Source organism: Monodelphis domestica, chromosome 2, assembly GCF_027887165.1.
Source record: "Monodelphis domestica isolate mMonDom1 chromosome 2, mMonDom1.pri, whole genome shotgun sequence".
Classification (NCBI taxonomy): domain Eukaryota; kingdom Metazoa; phylum Chordata; class Mammalia; order Didelphimorphia; family Didelphidae; genus Monodelphis; species Monodelphis domestica.
This window is the reverse complement of record NC_077228.1, coordinates 64,211,177-64,233,885: the sequence shown is the minus strand read 5'-3', so window position 1 is coordinate 64,233,885 and position 22,709 is coordinate 64,211,177. Positions and strand designations below refer to the sequence as shown.

Sequence of the window (22,709 nt, the reverse complement as noted above, 5' to 3'; positions counted from 1 at the left end):
GTTTACTGACCATTGATTGACACACAAAAATATCTTCACACATGAATTTACCCATCTACTTCTACTCTCTTCCCCTGCTCCTACACACTCTGATGAGCATTATGGGAATTTGGCCATACTCCTTGATGGAATGAGTCAGCAACTGCTTCTGTCATTAAATCAATTAAAGAGCAAATCCCAAAGCAGCAAAGGTTCTTGTGAAGTTTGGACAGGGTTTAACATTAGCACAGTGGCAGAGGAGCATAAACCCCTAGCACTCCTTCTTTTAAAGTTCTATGAATGTCACAGCTTGTCCTGGAGCTGAATGGAGCCAAGACTTTTTGATAATCTCTGGGCTTGGGAGCATGGGGCACTGAACTCACTGACTGTTCTGACCTTGGCTATTCCTTCTCTTTCAGATGTAACAGTATGTGCCCACGACCAGATTAGTTGGCATCTAATTGGAATGAGCTCTGGCCCCGAATTATTCTCTGTTCATTTCAATGGGCAGGTCCTGGAACATAACTATCGTAAAGTCTCAGCCATCCCCATTGTTGGAGGCACATCAATCACCGCAAATATGACTGTGAGCCAAGAGGGAAGGTGGAAGATATCTTCTCTCAACCCAAAGCATTTTAAAGGCAAGGATGCCCTTCTCACATAGAAAAATCAAGTTTCACTGTGACCTGAAGGGGCATACTGTGGGACAGGAGACCTAGATTTATATTAAAAATAGAAAGGGATGTTCCCTCCTTCAAATCTCTGCCATGACCTCTATTGGGGAAGGAACTTATATTTTGTGAGCAGCATTACAAGGGACCATGGGAATAAGTTAAACCTAAGACAATGGGTTTTTTCATTCTCCATTAGACTATTTGTATTTCCCTGTGGCTACTACATCTCTTTAAGTGTCAGTAACAAGTGAACATGTTCAGGAAACTTAATCTACCTTGGGAGGCTGTCTTGTCTATCTTTTTCTGATACACTTAAACATAGTCAAGGTCACCCATATTTCAGAAGTTCCACAAGTGATCTTTAGAGGATGGAATGAAGGAAATGGATCCTATTACAAGCCAGTTATTTCTGAGGGTTTTTCTCTCCTCCCTCCCCCACCTGCCAGAATCTAGGAGAGAAAAATCTTATTGCTATATAACTCACATCTAGTCAGCACTCCAATCAGGATGATGAGGGAAGGAAGTGGTCTACTGAAAACCTTGAGAAAGCAAAGGAAGCCTACTTTCTCATGGAAAGGGGTAGAAAAGAGAAAGTAAAATAGGGCCATAAATACACTCAGAGGTAAAGATTGTTATTTTGGAATACTTAAGGTATGACCAAATATATTGAGCTTCTGGAAGAATAATCTCCATTAAATATAACTAACAACTGGATACCTGAGCTTTGATTGAAGACTTCTAGTAAGGGGGAACCCACCCACCAGAGAAAGCCCATTATCTTTTTAGTTAACTCTAATTGTTAAGAAGTTTTCTTTACAGCAAGCCTAAATTTGCTTCTCTGCCCCATTCAAACATTTCTCCCAGTTCTGGCCTTTAGGGACAAACCAAACCAAAATAATCCTTCTTTCATGTGGCAGTATTTCAAGTACTTAAAGATAGAAATTACACCCTTCCTCCCTCAAATCTTATCTTCTGCAGGGTAAATATCCCTGTATCCTTCAATTCATCTTCACATGGGAAAAACTTAAAAGAACTTGATCCATTCTGGATGTCCTTTAAATGATCCATCTTATTATCAAGATCTTTCTTGAACCTATACCATGGATGTTAGTAGAACAGAAATTATTTTAAATACTCCTATTAAGGACAAGCAAATGAGTTTTTACTGAATATTTTCTGCCTGACTCCTCCATTTCCCATTCTTTTCTTCTTCCTATTCCCTGTTCCCCTCTCCATATAAGTTCCAGCATAGTTCTCTTAACAGTTTCAGACTATTCTGATAGGACTCTTGACTATATAACTTTATACATTTTTCAATAGAATTTTAAAGGCTTTGTGTTTGGGTAGAGATTACTGTCTTATTCTTAATTTTCTCACTGTCCTCTGCATATCCTGAATCAGCTGGGATGAAGGCACACCTCAAAATTGAAAAATGCTCCAAAGCGACCAGAAAGGTAAAGAAATTAACCCGTGATCAGAGGCGTTACATTAAGAGGTGGGAGTACTTCATTGCTGCAGAGGAAGTCATTTGGGACTATGCCCCAGAAATCCAAGAGAATAAGGACAAGTAAGTGGGTATATGACTACTAGAATGCTTGTTTCAATTACAAAAGTCCATCAGTATAAAATGACATAGTTGTGTGACACCTAGGATATAGAAAAGTGGCTTCTATTTGACTCTCCCAAATTAATCTGCCCTTTTCTCGCCATTTCCCTCAATTCACTGCAATCAGCATTGCCTTGGACAGAAATTAAAGAAATTAAAGATTGTTATGATAGAATCCAAAGTGGACTCGATTACTACAAAGATCCAAAGTGCTTTCTACAAATATAAACTCACCCATCCTCACAACAGTCCTGTGAGGTAGGGGCTATTATCATCCCCAAGTTATACTTCAGGAAACTGAGGCAGAAAGAGATTAAGTGACTTGCCTAGGGTCACTCAGCTAGTAAGTGTCTGGGCCTGGATTTTAACTCAGGCTTTCCGAACTCCAGACCCAGCACTCTATCCACTCTACCACCAGCTGTTCAATGCTTTACTTAGTCCAGTTTAATCCAAGATATACCAACATTTTGCTCCCTTAAACATCTTGGGGTAGGTAAAAGTGAAATGGGTCACCACTTCTATTATTCATGGCAGCCCCACTAGAGGGACAGAACACTCCCATGAGACTCCTCATCATACAGTACAAGATTATTCCCATGCTCTCTTTTACCTCCATTCTCTAGAACCTCTTCTACCATCACCACTAATAATGAACTAGAGTTTCAATGGAAGGAAGAACTAAATTTAATTTTGTTTATGATTCTTTTTTTATTTTAGAAAATATAAATTTCGACACACCAATTTGGGATGCCAAATTGGGACACATTATAAGAAGGTTATCTACAAACAGTACCAAGATAAGTCCTTCACTAAACGCCTGGAAAGTAATGATCCCCAAGAAATTGGTATCTTGGGGCCAATCATTAGGGTCCAAGTCAGAGATACCCTCAAAGTAAGTAAGTCATGGTGGAACACAGATAGAGGAATGATTGATAAGAGTGTCTGGCTCTGTTTGTTTTTGTTTTTTTAAAAAACTGTATGTCAAACTCACTTCAGACACATTATTTGTTTTATAAATAGTGAAAGGAAAAGAAAAGGTATGCATTATTTTCCTTTTCCTCTTCTCTACAATCTTATTTTTTAAACTCTCACCTTCTATCTTGGGATCAATTCTGTGTATTGGTTATAAAACAAAAGAGTGGTAAAGGCTAGGCAATGGCTGGGAGGGAGTTAAGTGACTTGCCCAAGGTCAAACAGCTAGAGAGTATCTGAGGTCAGATTTGAACCCAGGATATCCCATCTCTGGGCCTGGATCTCCATCCACTGAGCTACCTAGCTGCCCCCTTCTCTACCATCTTAATAGCATAAACAGTGCTAACATGGGGAATCTAGATCTGGTCTCTGGCCATGTCCTACCTGTGAATGTACTTTCAAAAATATAAGAGAGAATATATTTTTCAAATAGCCTTTGAGACAAAAGACTGAGAAGACTCTACAGCAGAGGTTCTTGGCCATTTTGTATCACTGACCCCTGAGGTAGTCTGATGAAGCCTCTGGACCCCTTCTCAGAATTGTGTTTTTAGATGCATAAAATAAAATACGTAAGATGACAAAGGAAACCAAATGTATTGAAATGGCGATCAAAATATTTTTTAAAAAAGAAAAAGAACCCACGATAGGCTTAGGTCATAGTTCCACTATGATCCTCTGAGTTATCTCGCCTTTTCTCTAACTTTGACGGGGAATAAAATGATGGCGGGTTGAGGGAACCAGACAGAACTTATTGCTTAGAGAGAAGTAAGAAGAGACATGCTGGAGTTAGCCCATATGGATTTGTGAGCGCCAACTGTCAAATTTTCAGGGTAATCATTTACACCTTGAAAATCAATAAATATTACAAATCCGCACTTGATTTATTGTTTTGTTGATTGTCTAGACTTAAGAAAATGATGGGGAAAATATTAACACTGAAGGTGAAATTTACAGTCTTTCATATGTACATTTTTCCTAAGAGAGACAGTTGTCAAAAATACTAGAGCACCCCCGAGATGAAGCTACTGTTAGTTAAGAGCAATTGGAGCAAATTTAGAACAGTTTTCCTTTCATTCATAAGGAAAAGCTCTGGATTCTCAGACACCCCAGCGAGCCATGAAAAACTAGCATTTAGATAATAGGTATTATTACCCTCTCCCCCACAGTCCAAAGATGAGGGTAGACTTTTGCAAGCCATTTTAATGGAATGATATTAGGCCTGGTGGACTTAATTACTGAACTTGTGATTTTTGTGTGTTTTTTTCCCACCTTCATAGATTGTATTCAAAAATATGGCCAGCCGTCCCTACAGTATTTATCCTCATGGAGTAACACTTTCCACAGATGAAGAAAAGGCTGCGAATTTTTCTACTTCAGGTTTGTCCCTCTGTTCACAACTGTTAGGTGAAACTATTTTCTGTCTTCTAATACATCACCAGAGTAGTTTTTCTACTGACTTCTTCTTGTAGAACTAGTACAGTCAACATACTCACACAGTACTGGAGATAAGAAGAATCCCAGTCCAGTGTGGTATAATAGGGGAAGTGCAGATTTCTCATTAAAAGATCTGTGGTTCCAGTCTCTGCTCCGTCACCTGCTTGATTTGGGGTTGTTAGCCTCTCTCACCTCTCATTCCTTATCTTCTCAATGAGAGAGATTGGACTAGATGATCTCTAAGATCCAATCCAAGGCTAAATCTATGATCCTATGATTTCCCAACACCTAGAAGGATCAGGTAAATCATTACACAGGATGGTGTGTCTTTCTTGTCTTTGCAACCCCCTAGTGGATGACCACACTAAAACAACTGCATAATTATGCCACTCAAATCAGATTCCTAATACTTTTGTCCCAGACATGGGAATGACTATCTCAGTGCTTTCCCAGGGCTCAGATAACAATGGAGTACTGTAGACAAGTATCATGGAGATGAGAACAATGGAAGTAATTAATTTGAGCTTCAACTTGTCCATTTATTAGCTATGTATCATAGACAAGTTTCAGGGCACTTAGGAGCACTGAAGTCAGGAGAACTTGAGGACAAATCTGGCCTCACACACTTACTAACTGAATGCCCCTAAGCAAGCCACTTACCCCTGTTTGCCTCAGTTTCCTCATCTGTAAAATGAACTGGAGAAGAAAATGGCAAACCTCTGCAGTATTTCTGCCAATAAAATCTCAAATGGGTTGGGAAAGTTGGACACAAATGAAATGACTCAATGACAATAACAAAACATGAACAAGTATTTAATCTCTATGATGCCAAAATATCTTCTTCTTCTGTAAAATATTCTAGTAGTCTTAAAGTTATATCAGTAAGAGTGAATTTTCCTTCTTGACTATCACAACATCCACCTGGCTTCTTGTATTATATTGAGTTTGAATTCTTTTGTAGTTAGTGAGACACAGTGGAATGATGACTCTTGGGGCTTGGAGTTAGAAAACTTGGTTTCAAATCCTGCTGCTAACTCTGGAGATCTGTGAGTTTTGAACAAGTCAATTTACCTGCACATCTGAGTATATGAAATTAATACTTGTAATACTTGCCTGAAAATATTTTTATAAGAATAAACTAAAATAATGTATAGAATTAACTTAGTTCTATTATGTATATACATATATATGTATATCAGATTTTATTATGATGTCACAAACTATACCCTGGATGTGCGATAGAGTGGTTTTTTTCTGGCTAATAAGTTTGTCTCTTTGCCAGATGGGTCTTTGGATCTAAAAATTCCTATGTCTTTATTTTTGATTGGTTGACAAAGAAACTGAGGGCTCAAGGATATCTAAGCACCAAATTCAGCAGTAATCATTTAATGCAGACTTTGTCTTCCTGTTTCGAGAAGAGTTGATATTGATCAAGATCCCATGGTATCAGAACACTTTCTTTTCCTTTCCCCTTGTAGCCTGGCCCAACAGAATTCTGGTTATGAAATCATTTTCCAAATGAAAATTTATTACAAATAAACTTTCCTTTAGGCAATAAAACTCTGGTTAGAGCTGTCCAACCAGGAGAAATTTATACTTATAAGTGGACTATTCTGGAGTCTGATGAACCCACGGGAAATGATGCTCAGTGCCTAACAAGACCATATTATAGTATGGTAGACATCCAAAGGGACATTGCCTCCGGCCTGATTGGGCTACTCTTGATTTGTAAAAGCAGAACTTTGAACAACCGAGGTGTACAGGTATGTATCCCAACATTAATTATCCTTACCCTTTCTTACGAGGTCTGCAGTTTGAACTGGAAAAGGTTTGGTCTTGGGTACTCCCTCTTGCTATATAACTTTTCTATTTGGCTCTTCCTATCTAATCTCTGACTCCAAACTCAGTTTCTGGGACATGCTATCAGGTTTTATTCTGGATATGGGGGAAGGGAATTAGAGCAATGGTAACATTAACAGATAGAAATATTTTGTATAAAAGTTTAACAGATCCTCTAGTCTAGATTACCCATAATAGAAGCGATTGCTCTGTTTTTCAACATGGTTATTTTCCTGAATGCACTTTATTTTGCTAAATAACTCTCAAACTTTGCAAACTCAAATTGCTACTGAATGAATGGAATGGCATTTAAATTCTTGTTATGTGCCAATCACTATGCTAAATATTGAAGAAATGAATAGAAAATAGAAACAGATCTCAGTGTCAGAGACTGCACATTCTAATTGGGAAGTTTTGGTGTTGTTCAGTCGTTTCAGTTATATCTGATTCTTCATGACCCCCTTTGAAGTTATATTGGCAGAGATACTGAGTTTGCCATTTCTTTCTCCAGCTCATTTTACTGATGAGCAAACTGAGGCAAATAGGGTGAAGTGACTTGCCCAGAGTCACACAGATTTGCCCAGTCATACAATAGGTCCTCCTGATTCCAAGTCCAGCACTCTGTCCATTGTGCTACCAGGTGGCTATGAAGACAGAAAGAGATGAATTTAAATACAGCTTCAGACATTTATTATCTGTGTAACTGTAAGCAAATGAATAAATCCATTTGTATCATTTTCCTCATCTATAAAATGAGAATAACAATAGCACTTAATGCACAGGGTTGTTGTGAGACTGAACTGAAGTAATATCTATAAAGTGTTTAGCACTGTGCCTGGCATATAATAGACACTAAATAAATGTTTATTCCCTTAAAGAGTACTTTCCAGGCATGGAAAATGATAAAAAACAACAACAACAAAGGCAAAGAGACTGGAAAGAGGATGAGAACAAGGTCCAGAAAGCAGGATAGTTGGGGGGAACATAGAACATATGAAAAAGAGTAGCATAAGACAGACTGGACATGCCTAATGGGATCAGACTATGAAGGACCTTGAATGTCAAAAAATATATACTCCATTTGGTAAGCAACAAGGAACTATTAGAGATTTAAAGTGAAAACAGATATGGCATCATACCAAGCAATAGTGTACAAAATGGATAGATTTGTGCTAGGAAGACTAGCTAAGAGGCTCTTGCTGTTCAGTTGTTTCAGTTGTAACTGATTCTTCATGATTCAGTTTGGGGTTTTCTGGGCAAAGATAATGGAGTGGTCTCATTTCCTTCTCCAACTCACTTTACAGATGAAGAAAATGAGGCCAACAGGGTTAAGTGATTTTCCCAGAGTCACATAGCTAGTAAGTGTCTGAGGCTAGATTTGAACTCAGGTCTGCCTGACTCCAGGCCCAGCTCTCTATCCACTGTACCAACCAGCGGCCCAGGAGGCTATTACAATGGTCTAGAAATGAAAAGAGATGAAGGTTTAACCTAAGGATTTGAAATATATTGAGGAGGTATAAAAATGGTAGCCAATTATGTGGCAAGGCTCAGGTAAGAGTTGGATGGTAGTCTTATCAATCAACGTGAGATCAGATGAACATGTTTAGTTGAATTTGTGGAATCGTTGAACCATACAGTCAGAAATATCTAGCAGATGGTTGGAAATACATTATTAAATCCAGAAGGATGCTGGCTGACATTTAATAATGAGATTGCTCAAAAGCAGGACAGTTTTTCAAGTTTAATCTGTATTAACATTTCCTCCATCACTTCCTTAAGTCAAGACTAACAACAAAACAATAAATCAAGCCCTGATTTGTAGCTCTTGACAATTTCCCAGTTGTAAATGCTCATATTTAAAATTTATAGCTTAGTCTGAGCTGCCTCTGATACAGCCCTGAAAAGCTCTGGGGAAAGATTGGGAGACATCTGCATGCCAGTATCACTCAAGTCAAAGGAAGGGATGAGATCACCAAAGGAGAGGGCAGAGAGAAAAGATGAAGAATTTCTAGGGCAAAACAAGGGGGAACAAGATAAAAAAGCCAACAAAAGAGACAGAAGATGCAGTCAGGGACATAGGGAGGGGAGGGCATGGAAGAAATCCCACCTATTTTTTAGTGCAAATGTTGTTGTCAAGAGTGATTGAAAGAACCTAAGTCAATTTCTTTGATTTTCAAAATTTAAAGGAAGGAAGGAACCAAGCATTTATTAAGCACCTACTGTATGCCAGGCACTATGCTAAGCAATTTACAAAAATTACTTCATTTGTTCCTTATAACAGTCTAGTGAATTAGAACCTTTTATGATCCTCATTTTAGATGAGGAAACTGAGGCAGTCAGAGGTTAAATGACTTGCCAGAGTCATGTAGCTGAGGCCAGAGTTGAACTTATGTGTTCCTGACTCCACACTCAGTGTTCTATCCTTTACATGACCTACCTACCTTATTACAGGACTCTATAAATATTAACTATCATTGTTACCACTCTTTCTCAGAGTTTAGACATTGAAGGGAGGTATGCCATACCTTGAAGGGTAGCAAAATCAATTAATAATTTTAAGATAGTTGATATTCAAACATGATTATAGGCAAAGAGAGAAGATATTAAGGCTGGATAAGTGAATCATTGAGTCAGGCATGGAAGATCCCTCAGAAGCCATCAAATCCAACCCAGAAATTTTTTACAACATACACAAGAGCTGGCCATCCAGTATTTTGCCTGAAGATTTCCTGTGACAAAGAAACCCACTCTTTCTTAAGGTTGCACATCAATCTTTGGGCTAGTTAAAATGGCTAGCATTTCCCCCATTGCCAGTGTAATATACTACTTATATCTCTTGGGTATCATTGCCCTATTTGCCATTTTTGCTCTTACCTTTTCCATCCAAAGATCATTCTCCTTGGCAGAGAAATGAGAAGCAAAATAATATTGAGTAGTTCTGCCATCTCTCAGCCACTAGTTATCAATTTCCATTTCACTCTGAGCAGCAAGTAAATATCCAAAACTGTAATTGACAATTCTGGACCTTGGGACTAGCACCATAAAAAGTACCTATAGGCAAGCAGCACAAAAGTCATCCTTAAATCAACTTTTAAAAATAAGTGTCATTGATGTCTTTTGTTAGTTATGTCACCATCATTTTCCTTAATATCCTTCTCCTTCACCTCCCAGAGAGGCATCCCATATAACAAAGAGTATTATTAAAATTAAAAGGAAGAGGAAAAAAAATGATTACAACTGAACAATTCACCAAAAAGCATAAAAAAAAAAATATGTGCAATGTGCAATACCTGTGAACCTCCCATAGGTGAGATGTAGAATATCCTCTCCTTTCTCTTCAAAACAACTTTCTATGACTAGTTCAATTGAATGGGAAGGGAAAGTAGGAGAAAACAATGACCAGTTCAAGAGAAACAGAAGATTGGAAAAAGGCTTTCTGAGGGAATTCAGTCAGATAGACTCAATTTTTTAAGTATAGTAGGAGGTAAAAATCATTCTGTTTAGATAAGGGGGTATGGTGAAATGGGGGGGGACCAAATAAAGAGGAAAAAATTTAAAATAGTAGCTATGGAGACTGAAGCCAGTAAAAGATAAGGGAACGGATGTCTGGGTTGTCAAGCTAGGTGGATGCATATGCCTAGGCTAGATGCTGAGGATAAAAATACAAAAATGAAATAGTCCCTGCCTTCAGAGAGCTTACATTTTATCAGGGGGAACTAGTGGAAATAATGCATGCATATATAACAAATACAAAATATACACAAAATTTTTAAAGGATTTATGATTAGGGGAGGAGGCACTGGCAGCTAAGCATATCAGTAAAGGTCTAATGTAGAAGGTGGTACTTGAACTGGCCTTTGAAAAAAGATAGGAATTCTAAGGGGTAGGAATAAGAGAGGAATGCATTCTAGGCATGAGGCAACAGCCTGTGCAAAGGCACAGAGATGAAATGTTATGTGTGAGGGATAACAAATAGGATATTTTACCTGAACTGTTGCATGAGTGAAGAAAGAGTAATGTATAATAAGTGTAGAGAGGTAGACTAGAGCCAGATTTAGAAGGGTTCTGAATACTAAATTAAAGAGTTTTGTTTTTATCGTATTTTTGAGGCAAATAGGGAACTACTCGAGCTTTAAAATGATGTGATCAGAGGACAGCTAGGTGGCTCAATGAATTGAGAGCCAGACCTAGGGAGATGAAGTTCTGGGTTCAAATCTTGCCTCAGATACTTCCTAATCACGTGACCCTGGACAAGTCACTTAACTTCCTTTGCCTGACCGCTATAGCTCTTCTGCCTTGGAACCAATACACAGTATTGAATCTAAGACAGAAGATAATGGTTTTTAAAAAGTTATGTGATCAGACACATTCTTTGGGAATATCTCTTTGGCAGCTGTGACTAGAGGGGAGAGAGGAACTGGGGCAAGAAGGCCACTTAGGAAAATATAGAAATAGTCAAGGTCAGAGATGATGAAAACCTGAACTATGGTAACAGCTATGTGAGTTGGGAGAAAAGTATCCAGGCAAAAGATCCTGCATAGGAAGAACCGACAAGACTTGGCCACTAATTGGGTATGGCATGTGAAGGCGTGTGAGGAGACAGTGATGACTCCAAGCTTTTGAACCAAAATGATTGGAGGGATGGTGGTGCCTTCGACATAGATAGGAAGAAGGGTTGCTTTAGGGAAAATATAATGAGTTCTCTTTTGAATATGTTGTGCTTGAGAAGCTTAAAGGACATCCAGGTAGAAATGCGATATGGGAGGTTGGGTCAGAGGGTAACTTAGAAATCATCTAAGTCAATACTTAAATATTGAGATGAAGAAATTGAAGCCTAATGGGTTTATATGTTGTCTAAGATCACACAGGTAAATCAAAAAGCCAGTAAAATAGTTGGAAACCAAACTCAAGTCTTCTTGAGTTCATTCTTCTTTTTACTATGCCACCCTTTTTGGTTTCCCCTATAACTGACTGCATGATTTAAAGATTTGTTCTCTTGAAGTATTTGGCAGCTCATAATTTAGAAAAGAGGAGGGAGTTATAGTCACCTGAGAGGCAAATACGTCAGTCAATCTTCAATTATTTACCCAAATAGAATAATCTAGTGACCTAGATGTTCTAGAGTTTCCACAAATGACATTGGTGAAACAAGAACTTGTCTTAGTAATTATCATTCAGTTATTTCTCAGTCTTGTCTAATTCTTCTTGACCATGTTTGCGGTTTTCATGGCAAAGGCACTGATGTTGTTTGCCATTTTCTTCTCTAGCTCATTTTACAAATGAAGGAACTGAGGCACACAAGGTTATGTGACTTGCCCAGGGTCACACAGGTAGGATATAAGGCTGGACTTGAACTCTGGTCCTCATTCCTGCAAGCCCAGTGCTCTATTCATTGTGACACCTAGCTATCTGTCTTAGTAGAATGTACTTCATTTTCAGTCATTTGAAAACGAAAGATGTATAATAAATGTTGACCAAGAATGTGCTGGTCAATGTTTAACAAACTGACTCGATGAAAACAGGATACATTTTTAAGTTTAATCTGCATTATTAATATTTTCACTATCACTTTTTAAAGACTCGACAATCAACAAAGCAACAAATCAAGTCTCTAACAAGAAGCTTTCCTAAGCTGAGCCATTCAAGCTAGTTGCAGCAAATCCTCGATGACCACTTTGCCATTTTGGTTTGTTTTTTTTTCCAGCACTGCAAATGGGATATTTAAATCAGAATAAATTGAGGTTGAATTTAATGCAGTTTTTAAAAGGTTTTGATATCATAAATAATAAATAATTGTTAATGAATCAAAAAACATTTAAGTAAAACTAAATCTGAGAGTTCTCTACTTCCCCAAGAGTTCTGCTATTCTTGCTCTTTTCTGAAAACTCAGTTTTGCATCATGGAACTATTTGGAAGGTAAAGAATAGAAAAATGTACATTTTGTGAATAATGCAATTTTTGTTTCTTAGAGGACAGCAGATTCTGAGCAACAAGCTGTGTTTGCTGTATTTGATGAAAACAAAAGCTGGTACATTGAGGACAATATTAACAAATTTTGTGAAAACCCCTCTTCTGTGAAAAGGGACGATCCCAGGTTTTATGAGTCAAACATCAAGAGCAGTACGTAAAATCTCTTCCCCATTTTGTGTGTCTCCTGGGATGAATATGTATGTAATCTTGTCTATAGACATGCATGAGATGGCTTTTAAATTTTGCTTCTAGTCCTAGAATTATGATAATTTAAAAAAACCAAGGGTGTCTTTATAGCAGTCTGATTGTAACAAAGAGTGTTCATTGTCCTTAGAAGATTGACTAACTGGAGTCTCAAAGACTGTCCTGTTGGCTACCATGGTGATCACCACACAGTTGCTAACCTCATTTGGAATGAAATTGCTTTTCTATCATTTGTTCATGCATTTTCAGGCAACCAAAGAGACAAACTGGGATTATTAAGGCTTTGGCATATGGGATAGAGAGTAGAAGTTAGAGATAAGACCTTGACTTTTCATGTACTTTTATCATTGAATTTTATTTTGTGCATATAAATATCTTGGCTGTAGTCTTTAAAGGAGCTGTTGTCCCCCAAAGAGAAACTTCTTTTAGCTTATTTATTAATCAGATTCCTTCTTGTGAGAGAGAAATATTATTTAGTATGGATATAACCTGCACCTTTACCATAACTATTAAAAAGTAAAGATTGTAATGATCTATGAAAACTCAAGCATATTTATGGATAGGTAAAAATAATACTAGGGAAGGCAAGAGACCTGGCTTTTTTCTTTAATGATTATGATTGAAAATTAAAGGATAGCATCTTAATTCAGTAATATGTTCATTGGTCTTCCTCTGTTTTATACACTACCCCCTGTTGAATGACCTAATCATTTAATCTATTATAATTCTTATATTATTATACTTTTCCCCCCTATGGATTACAATTAGGCAATATTGTTCACACTATCCTTTAGAATATATTTGAAGAATTTTAAAGGCAGAGCTAGGTGCTCAGAAAGCAAAGGGAATCGACAAAGTGATTTTTAAATTGCTCTCAATCCTACAATGATATAATTTTATGATTTTAAGTTTTTGTTCAAAGAAAGAAAATAGTATTTTCTTCTGTTTTCTTCAGCTCAGTTCAATGATGAAAATAGTTTATTTGGGAAATTTAAAATTGAGGCCCCTCATCTTGCCCCTCTCCCTTCTCCCCTTCTACATCTACCTTATCCCCCTTTTTTACTCCCCGCTCTTGCCCCCCCTCCCCCATTGAAGCTAATCCTTACTAAATGGATGTTTCTGTCTTTGTGGTATTGATTTGAGAAAGAGTATCAGCACTAGGACATAATTGATTCTGAGTAATTAGATCAAAGTCCTTCAGTGGTGCAGTGTTGGTGAGGAGCCTGGTGTTTTAACTGACTCGGTTTCTTTTTAGCAATAAATGGCTTTTTGCCTGAGAGCATACGAACCCTGGGATTTTGTTATGAGGACACTGTCCAATGGCACTTCTGCAGTGTGGGCACCCAGGATGACATTCTGACTCTTCACTTGACTGGCCATTCATTCTTATATGGAAAAAGACATGAGGATGTCCTGACTCTCTTTCCTATGAGTGGAGAATCTGTGACTGTCACAATGGATAATGTTGGTGAGTAGTTTGAGTATCAAGGAAGAAACTTTGCACTTTCTGTTCTATCTACCCTCTGCAAAGCTTACTTTATTACTACTGAAATGCTCTTTAGTCTGATCCCTAGAAATACTTCCACTGGATGCTATTGCCTATTCTTCCATTTACAAAAAAACAAAACAAACTTTATCTTCCAACTTAGAATCAATACCAAGTATTGATTCCAAGACAGAAGAGTAGTAAGGGCTAGGAAATTGGAGTTAAGTGACTTGCCCAGGGTCACACAACTAGGAAGTGTCTGAGGCTACATTTGTATCCAGAATCTCCTGTCTCCACTAAGCCACCTAGCTGCCCCTTTATAATGACTATTTTAGAGAACTGCTATTTTCTTAAGGACCTCCTCAGAATCCACAAAATCCTGGTACAGACAGCCCCTAAAGGTATTGGAGTGGTTTAAAGGCAATGTTCTCAGTGATGAAGCATTCACTGACACTAGCCGTATTTTTTCATCTCAGCCCCCCCTGCAGTTTAGGGTTTGTGGGAGCCCCTTGGACTGATTTCTCACACATGAGTGGGGCTCTCCTGTGCTTCAAATATGGTCTTAATCACTTTCTAGTTGTGTGTCCCTGGGCAAGTCACTTAACCTAGTTTGCCTCAGTTTCCTCATCTGTAAAATGAATCAGAGAAGGAAATGGCAAACCATCTCACCAAGAAAGCCCCAAATGGGGTCACAAAAAGTTGGATGTGACTGAATAGCAACAAAACATTTCTCTTTCATCAATATTGACAAGGCCAGCCCTTAAACTCTTTGACTTCATTTATCTCCTCCAGGGCTACATATGGAATCATAACTATAATAGGAGGGAACAACTTTTATGTTTAAGAATTTCCCTTTTTTCAACATGGACCCATACTTTTCTATTATTAAAAGTCACATTTCACAAATGTGGAGATGCTCTGCTTTCATGAGATGAGCCTTGAACAGGCCCAAGACCTGTTCAGGAGCTAAATTTACAGGAAATATTAATTCCTATTCTGATAATTTACTGTTTTGTGCAGGTGACCCTGGTTTCTGGAAGGTTCTGAAAGTGAGTCATAAACTCTAACATGTCTCTCAAACTGGAAAGACTTTTTAGACAGACCCCATAATGAACTGCCTGTTGTCTGAGAGCTGTCCTAGCTAAGAGGTGCTATCACCAGGATCTTGGCAAAGAGGTCATAATGACTATCAATTCTGGCATAGAATACTTGCAAGATGTATTGGTAAAAGTTGTACCCAGATGGATGAAATCAAGGATTTATGTAACATTAGAATTGATTAGATTGGGTATCATGTTACTTCCAAGTAGTTCGAAAAAACCTTGTGTCCATTAGAATTTTTTACTACTTAACTTGATTTCCACTCTTACCAATCATATTCCCAGTCCTATTTCTACATACTATTTTAGTATTCTCCATCTTCTTGGCCTAAGAAAGAAAAAGAGAAGCATTGAACCATAGAACACAGTTGGTCTTGGAGGCAGGATATTGGTTCAAGTCCTTTGTCTGACAGATATTGTCCAAGTGACTCAGTGGTCCAACCAGACATTGAAGACTCTCTTCTTACTGGGTGAAAAGCGGGTGTCATTCTGCATTGGTAGAGGGAGTTTCCTCAATGGGAATTCTTATACCACTGAAATTGTGGTTTATTGGATTAAATTCACTTGAAAAGTGATTAGTGAACTTAGTCCAGATGGTTGCTAATTCCTTCCTATCTCTACCCTGGCATACACTCCTAAAAAATGAAAAAAAGCACCACCTAATAAGACATATTGCTAATTATGATTAAGCCATTTCTTCACAATGGCTAATATCCGTATGAAAATTGAAAGCACTCTGTTAAATATCTGTTTTCAAAAAGCACATAGTCAAAACATTCAGAGTTTAACTGAATGTTTTTGTTTTATTTGGATGTTCAATATTATGTGAAGGAAATGACAACAATGAGACAATGTACCTAAATTTATTGTGTATTCAGGCATCTTTTAGGGAAGATGTTTATTTCTAAACACCTTCACCCACAAAAGAGACAACAAATTAATGAATTAGGCACGTGCAACTAAAACACAACAAAACCAAGAATAACAATAAATCAAATAGCCTTAAAAGGCAATGTGATATAAATGAAAGGACACTGACTCTGAAATTAGAAATCCTGTTTGACTCATTCCAGGGACATTCATCTAGTCTGTGTTGCACAAATCTTCTTAGCTCAAATGGGCTTGAAGTTGTGCTTAGTTATTCCTGGAAATATCATTGAAATAGTGCTCATAACAGTGTTCCAAAGTAGGTACAAAATATCTCTATATAAAGAAACCCAAAGCATGATTATTTGTATATATGTATGTATGTGTGTGTGCATGTGTGCACTTGTGTATATTTATGTTTATTATATACCCAATGTTTTAAAATATAATATATAACATTTATGCACATTTTATTGCATATGATTATTTTAATATTTCATATTCATAGTTTATATGTTGCATTATAATCCCATATACATTTATACATTTATATTATATGAAAATCACATGCATATGTACATATGTGTGTATGTGTATGTTATTTTTAATATATGTATATAAAACACAATCATGTTTTGGGTTTACTTATACAAAATTAATTTGCCTACTTTGGAATACTGTTATCAGACCTATTTCAAGGAATTTTCCAGCCATATGTATATATAATATATTTATAGCCATATAATATATTTATGTGATTATATAAATAATGCATAATATGAAATCTATTTTTTCATAGAATATATTGTGTTATAGATAATAAAATATAATTCTATAATGTTTTATCTATTTTATAAAATAATTATGCTTTGCATTTATAAAGTGTGTTATTTGTGCATACTCATCTACATCACAGATGAAAATCTACATCACAGATGAAAGCGCACAAAGACAATCATCATCCTCGGTTACTGAGAGACTACTACTATACACATGTGTATTATATTTATATATACATATGTAACATACAGTATATTTGTTTTCTATTGAAATATTTAGTGTTTTACACATGTATATTTATATCTACTTTCTTTTTATTGCTTTTTTATGGAATGGGGGTGTCAAAGATTGCCTGTGTTTATGTTACAAAGGATCCATTTGATTCCTGATTCCTTATGGAAATGTAAAATGGAATAGAAGTTGCTTTAAAGAATAATTTTGGTTTAGTTTCACTTTATATTGTTTTTAACCAAATTCTATATCTGTTTACTGGACCAATAGTTTTCTTTTCTATTTTGTAGGAACTTGGATGCTGACTTCTATAAGTTCTAACTGGGGGAGCCAAAACCTCAGATTGCGATTCAGGGATGTTAAATGTAGAAGGGATTATGAGTATGGATCCTATGACATTCTATTTGATGATGATGCAGAAAAGATTGTCACCGAGAAGAATAAAATCACCACCAGAAACATGCCTGATACAGGGGAAGATGATAGTGATTACCAGGAAGAACTGGCTTGGCTGTTGGGTCTTAGATCATTTAAAAATTCATCAGGACCACAGGAGGGGGATGAACTTCTCAATCTGACTGCTTTGTTTCTGGAGGAAATTTCTGACAGGATACCCCCAAATGTGAATGCATCTTTGGATGCCCATCAACTTTCCCCAAAAGACACTGGTAGCATTCCCAAACCTCAAGCCATCCTTCCTTTTTCAGAAGGCACAACAAGTGGTCCTCACCTGAAGAACACCACTACTGGTAAACACTTCATTGCATTACACCCTGTAGACTCCATTCTGAAGAATCCTAGGTCTCATTCTGAAGAACTTGCCAAGGAGGACATGCATTCAAATGCCATGGGGACAACCTTGTCTCCTTTTGGTGCAGAAGAATTCCAGAGCCAAGAAGATGCCAAGAATGGAACCAATCAGGTCAATGAGGAGACTTCCAAAGTCACCACTACCTCAGCTAACCAACCTGAGGCAGAAAGAAATACATCAGCACAAATCAATCATACACAGGGAGAACTACCAATAGGCAGAGTGAGGGAAAATTTAACTTCAGAGCAGCCTCATCTCCAGAGGAGTGGCATTCACAATTCCAGAGCAGGAATACAAGATCTAGGTGATCTAGTAGCTGTTTACCAGAAGAACCCACCACAGGCTTTGAATGGGAAATGGAATTTGGTTTCTGAAAAAGGGAGCTATGAAACCATCAAAGATACAAATGAAGATAAGATTGAAGATAAGCAGTTGAAGAGCCCCCAGGTTGCCACAGCATCTTGGGGAGAAAGAATTCCTTCTACTAATAGGCACAAACCTTTAAAAATAGGAAAGAACACTGCAAATGGTAGGTTCCAGAAATCTTCATTTTTGATTAAGACTCGAAAAAGGAAAAGAATCAATAAGTCTGTACACAATGTACCTATGTCCCCAAGAGGTTTCAGGCCTCTACAAGGAGAGTACAATTCCACATTGATCCATAAAGGGTCTAATCATTCACTTTTACCCAATGAATCCATCAAGATGGATCCTATAGACCTAGAACAAATATTCTCCATTTTAGACCTTGATCAGAATTTCTCCTCTGTGGACCTAGATCAGACAATTCCCCCTCCAGAATTTGGTAAGATATCTTCTGATCCAAACTTCAGTGAAACATTCTCTACTCTAGACCTTGTTCCTACATCCCATCCTGCAGATTTCTATCAAACATTATCCACTCCAGATTTTGATGAAGCACATTCCTCTCCAGACCCTTATGAAACATCCTCCCCTCCACCTCTTTTTCTTCAGACTCCTTCCCCTCCAAATTTCTATGAGACAATCCCCCATTCAGACCTTAATGAAGCATCCTTCCCTTCAGATCTAAATGAGAGTCCTTCCTCTCCAAACTTCTATGACACAATTCCCCCTCCAGACCTCTATGAAGTATCCTTCCCTCCAGATCTCAATGAAAGTCCTTCCCCTGCAAACTTCCAAGAGACAACTCCTTTTCCAGACCTCTATATACCATCCCTCCCTCTAGATCCCAATGAAAGTCCTTCCCCTCCAAACTTCTATGAGACAACTCCCCCTTCAGACCAGCTAGATCTCAATGAGACTCCTTTCTCTTCAGACCTCTATGAGAAAGCTACCACCATGGGATTCTCTGAGTTACCTTCCCCTTTAGTTAATGATCAGATATTTTCCCCTTCAGATCTCTATGATGAATCTTTCCCTTCAGACTTTAGTGAGATGTCCTCCCCTCCCTATCTTGATAAGGAACTTTTCCTTACTGAACTCTATCAAACATCTTCTCTTCCATTTTTTGATCAGACATCTACCACTCCAGATCCTTATGAGATATACTCTTTTCCAGATCCCAATTGGATAGATTCCCCTCCAGACTTCTATCAGCCATCCTTCCCTTCAGATCTCAATCAGACTTCCTCTACTTTGGATCTGAATCAGACTAATTTCCTACCAGAGGCTGGTCAGATATCCCCTACTCCAGAATTCAGTGAGAATTTCCCTTCAAACCTTAGTCAAACACCCTTTTCTCTAGTCCTTGAATCCCCTGAGTCCCAATTACTTCCACCCAGAATCAATGATTCACTGATACCAAGAGAGATGACTCCAGCAATTATAGTGGGCCTTACCAAAGATAATGGGGATTATATTGAGTATGATCCAGGGCAAGATGTCAAAAAAAGTGAAGATGAGGATGATGATGATTACTATGTGCACTATGATGACCCTTATCAAACAGATAGAAGGACAGATACCAGCTCACTCCGAAACCCTGACAACATTGCAGCATGGTATCTCCGAAGTCATAAAGGAAATAGAAAAAATTACTACATTGCAGCTGAGGAAGTACTTTGGGATTATTCACAATTCTCAAAAAGGTTTGCAAAACTTTCTTTTGTATCCTATCCCCCTCCAATTCATTGATGATGAAAGGCCTTCTTCTGATCTCATTTAAAGGACTCTTATGCTTTCCAAAGACCAAGAAAGAAACCTTACTTGGCTTACTATACATTCATAGGATTAGAGTAAGGAATAATGATAAGGCAGCTTGTTTTTTCTACTGCTACTCAAGTAGAAAAGGAAAATCCTTCACTCAGTACATTAAATTGGCTTCCTATAATAAACCTGTAGAAGGAAGGGCATAGGCAAGAGTTGCACAGTGGGACAGCTAGATGGTTCAGTGGGTTGAGTCAGGCCTGGAGACAGGCAGTCCTGAGTTCAAATCTGACCTCAGATACTCTAGTTATATGACCCTGTGCAAGTCACTTAACCCCCATTGCCTAGCCCTTACCATTCTTCTGCCTTGCAACAGATAGTGTCAAATCTAAGATAGAAAGTAAGGTTTTTTTTTTTCATTAAAAAAAAAGTTAATGGACACTTCCCAGCTGTGTGACCCTGGGCAAGTCACTTAAACCCTATTGCCTAGCCCTTACCACTCTTCTGCCTTGGAGCCAATACACAGTATTGACTCTAAGATGGAAGGTAAGGGTTAAAAAAAAAGTTGATGGGATGGAGAGTAACAAATGGGTTGCTATCAGTATTGTTGGAGGGAATACCCATGTCAGCGAAATGACAGATTTATTGTCCAGTGTGGTCCTATTCAGTTAAAATACTTACAATACCAGTGACAGCCATCAGTTGTACTAGTCCAATTTTTTAATATAAATTAAATGTTAAAGCTCATAGTTTTATAAGTTTACAAATCACTTTCCTCATAAGTGTTCTGATTTTAAAGCAAAGAAACTAAAGTTCATTTTAGTTAAGTAATAGCTGACATTTATATAGGCCCTTAAATTTGGCATGTTTTTATTTCCTGGTATACAGCAGCCTAGTGAGGTAGGTGTTATTATTATCTGCATTTCATATATGAGAAAACTAAATCTCAAAGGCCAGTCAATAGGCATATAATAAGGTCTTACCATGTGCCAGGTTCCTTTCTAAGTGCTGGGGATACAAAGAGAGCAGAAGCAGTCCCTGACCTCAAAGAACTCATCATCTACTATGACTTGCCCAAGATCACATAGATATTATATGCCTGAGTCAGGATTTGAACTCATATCTTCTTGAGTCTAGGTCTTATATTCTAGCCACATAGAATTCTGCCCCAGATTCAGCATAAGTACCACCTGTTGCACCACTGAAGTCCTGATAAGAGTAACATCAGTCAAAGGAATTGAAGTAGTTTTGTTTACTGCTTGACTTGGATCTTTCCAGCCCTAAATTCAGAAAAGAACATCTCCTTCCTCAGGCTACTTGCTTGCCATGGAGTGCCATGGACCAAGAATTGCCCTACAATACCTGTGATGAGTACGGTGTCCTAAGGCACCCAACTCATAAGCAGGCAGTATCTAGGCTACTAGGGAAACCCAGGTGTTTTCTCTCAACCATTTTTATTTGAGATGAGTGAATAGAAAGTCAGACTTGAGTTGGGCTTATTGATTTGATTGGTATGGAGGTCTCTCAATGAGGAAAGCTCCACTACCAATGTAGATCTCTGTCTCGTTTACAACTTAGAGTCTTCGAGAGTCATGTGGGGCTCCGAGAAGCTACATAAATCCCTCAGGGTTACACAGCCAGGATCTGTCAGAGGTAGGACTTGAAGTCAGAACTTTCTGGTTCCTGACTCCAAGGCCAGATCTCTGTACATCACCCTAGGCTGCCTCATCTAGTTCCTATAACAATAGGCTTATGGGAAAGTAGGGAAGGAAGTGAGAACCTTGATCAATTTCAGATATGTAGGACTTAATGTAGTCTGAATCTTTGGAATGACTAGTTGGTCATCCCTGAGGAGGGTCAGCCCAAAGCCTGGTAGGAATAGGCAGGGGCTGTCCATGGTCTGATCTCCTGTGGTGCCTGAAGTTCCTGACTCAGCCTCATTTGGATGGTGGATGTCTCCTGAAGGCATAGATTAGAGATGTTTTACCTCAAAGGGCATCACTTGATAATTTTACCAATGTAGATATATTCCTTTCATCAAATCATAACTCAGGCCCAGCTTCTTGGCTGTGCCTTTCTTTATCTGTCTCAATAAATAAGCTTTATAGTGTCAGTAATTATTATCAGCAAATCTAACATTTATTAAGCATCCATTATGTGCTTTTTGCTAAGTGTTAAGAACACAAAGAAAAAGCAAGAGCAGTCACTGCCCTCAGGGAGCTCACTTTCTTTTTAAGCCTTACTTTCTGTATTAGAATCCATACTAAATGTTGATTCCAAGATGGAAGAGTGATTAAATGTTAGACAATTGGGGTTATATGACTTGCCCGGGGTCACACTTCTAAGAAGTATCTGGGGTCACATTTGAACCCAAGACCTCCCATCTCTAAGACTTAGGCTTTCTATCCACTGAGCTCTCTTTCAAAGGGGGAAAGGAAAGACAATATATAAATAAATAAGCATAATTTTAAACAATACAAATTAGATACAAATAATGAAGCTTTAAATAAATGCCCATTTCTAATATATAAATATTACACACACACACACATATATACACATATTTATATACAACATAGGTGGAAGGTAATCTCAGAGGACAAAGTGTGAGCATCTGAGGGGACTACAA

General features: G+C 37.8%; 1 protein-coding gene and 1 long non-coding RNA gene across 3 annotated transcripts in view; one reads left to right on the top strand and one right to left on the bottom strand.

Annotated features, from left to right (window-relative positions):
• Nucleotides 1-22,709, top strand: part of F5 (coagulation factor V) — a 95,440-nt gene that overhangs the window by 36,895 nt on the left and 35,836 nt on the right. Inside the window, exons 6-14 of one of the 2 annotated variants that reach the window (XM_007480744.3) lie at nucleotides 399-620; nucleotides 2,055-2,220; nucleotides 2,977-3,151; nucleotides 4,509-4,608; nucleotides 6,217-6,428; nucleotides 12,474-12,624; nucleotides 13,934-14,146; nucleotides 17,433-18,482; nucleotides 19,884-20,022. In XM_007480744.3, coding sequence (XP_007480806.2) covers nucleotides 399-620; nucleotides 2,055-2,220; nucleotides 2,977-3,151; nucleotides 4,509-4,608; nucleotides 6,217-6,428; nucleotides 12,474-12,624; nucleotides 13,934-14,146; nucleotides 17,433-18,482; nucleotides 19,884-20,022 — 2,428 coding nt within the window. Of the gene's footprint in view, nucleotides 1-398; nucleotides 621-2,054; nucleotides 2,221-2,976; nucleotides 3,152-4,508; nucleotides 4,609-6,216; nucleotides 6,429-12,473; nucleotides 12,625-13,933; nucleotides 14,147-17,432; nucleotides 20,023-22,709 lie in introns of both variants that reach the window. The other variant, XM_007480742.3, reaches the window with a different exon arrangement.
• LOC103099658 (uncharacterized) overlaps nucleotides 1-22,709 on the bottom strand; it is a 123,367-nt gene that overhangs the window by 82,969 nt on the left and 17,689 nt on the right. The window lies entirely within an intron of this gene.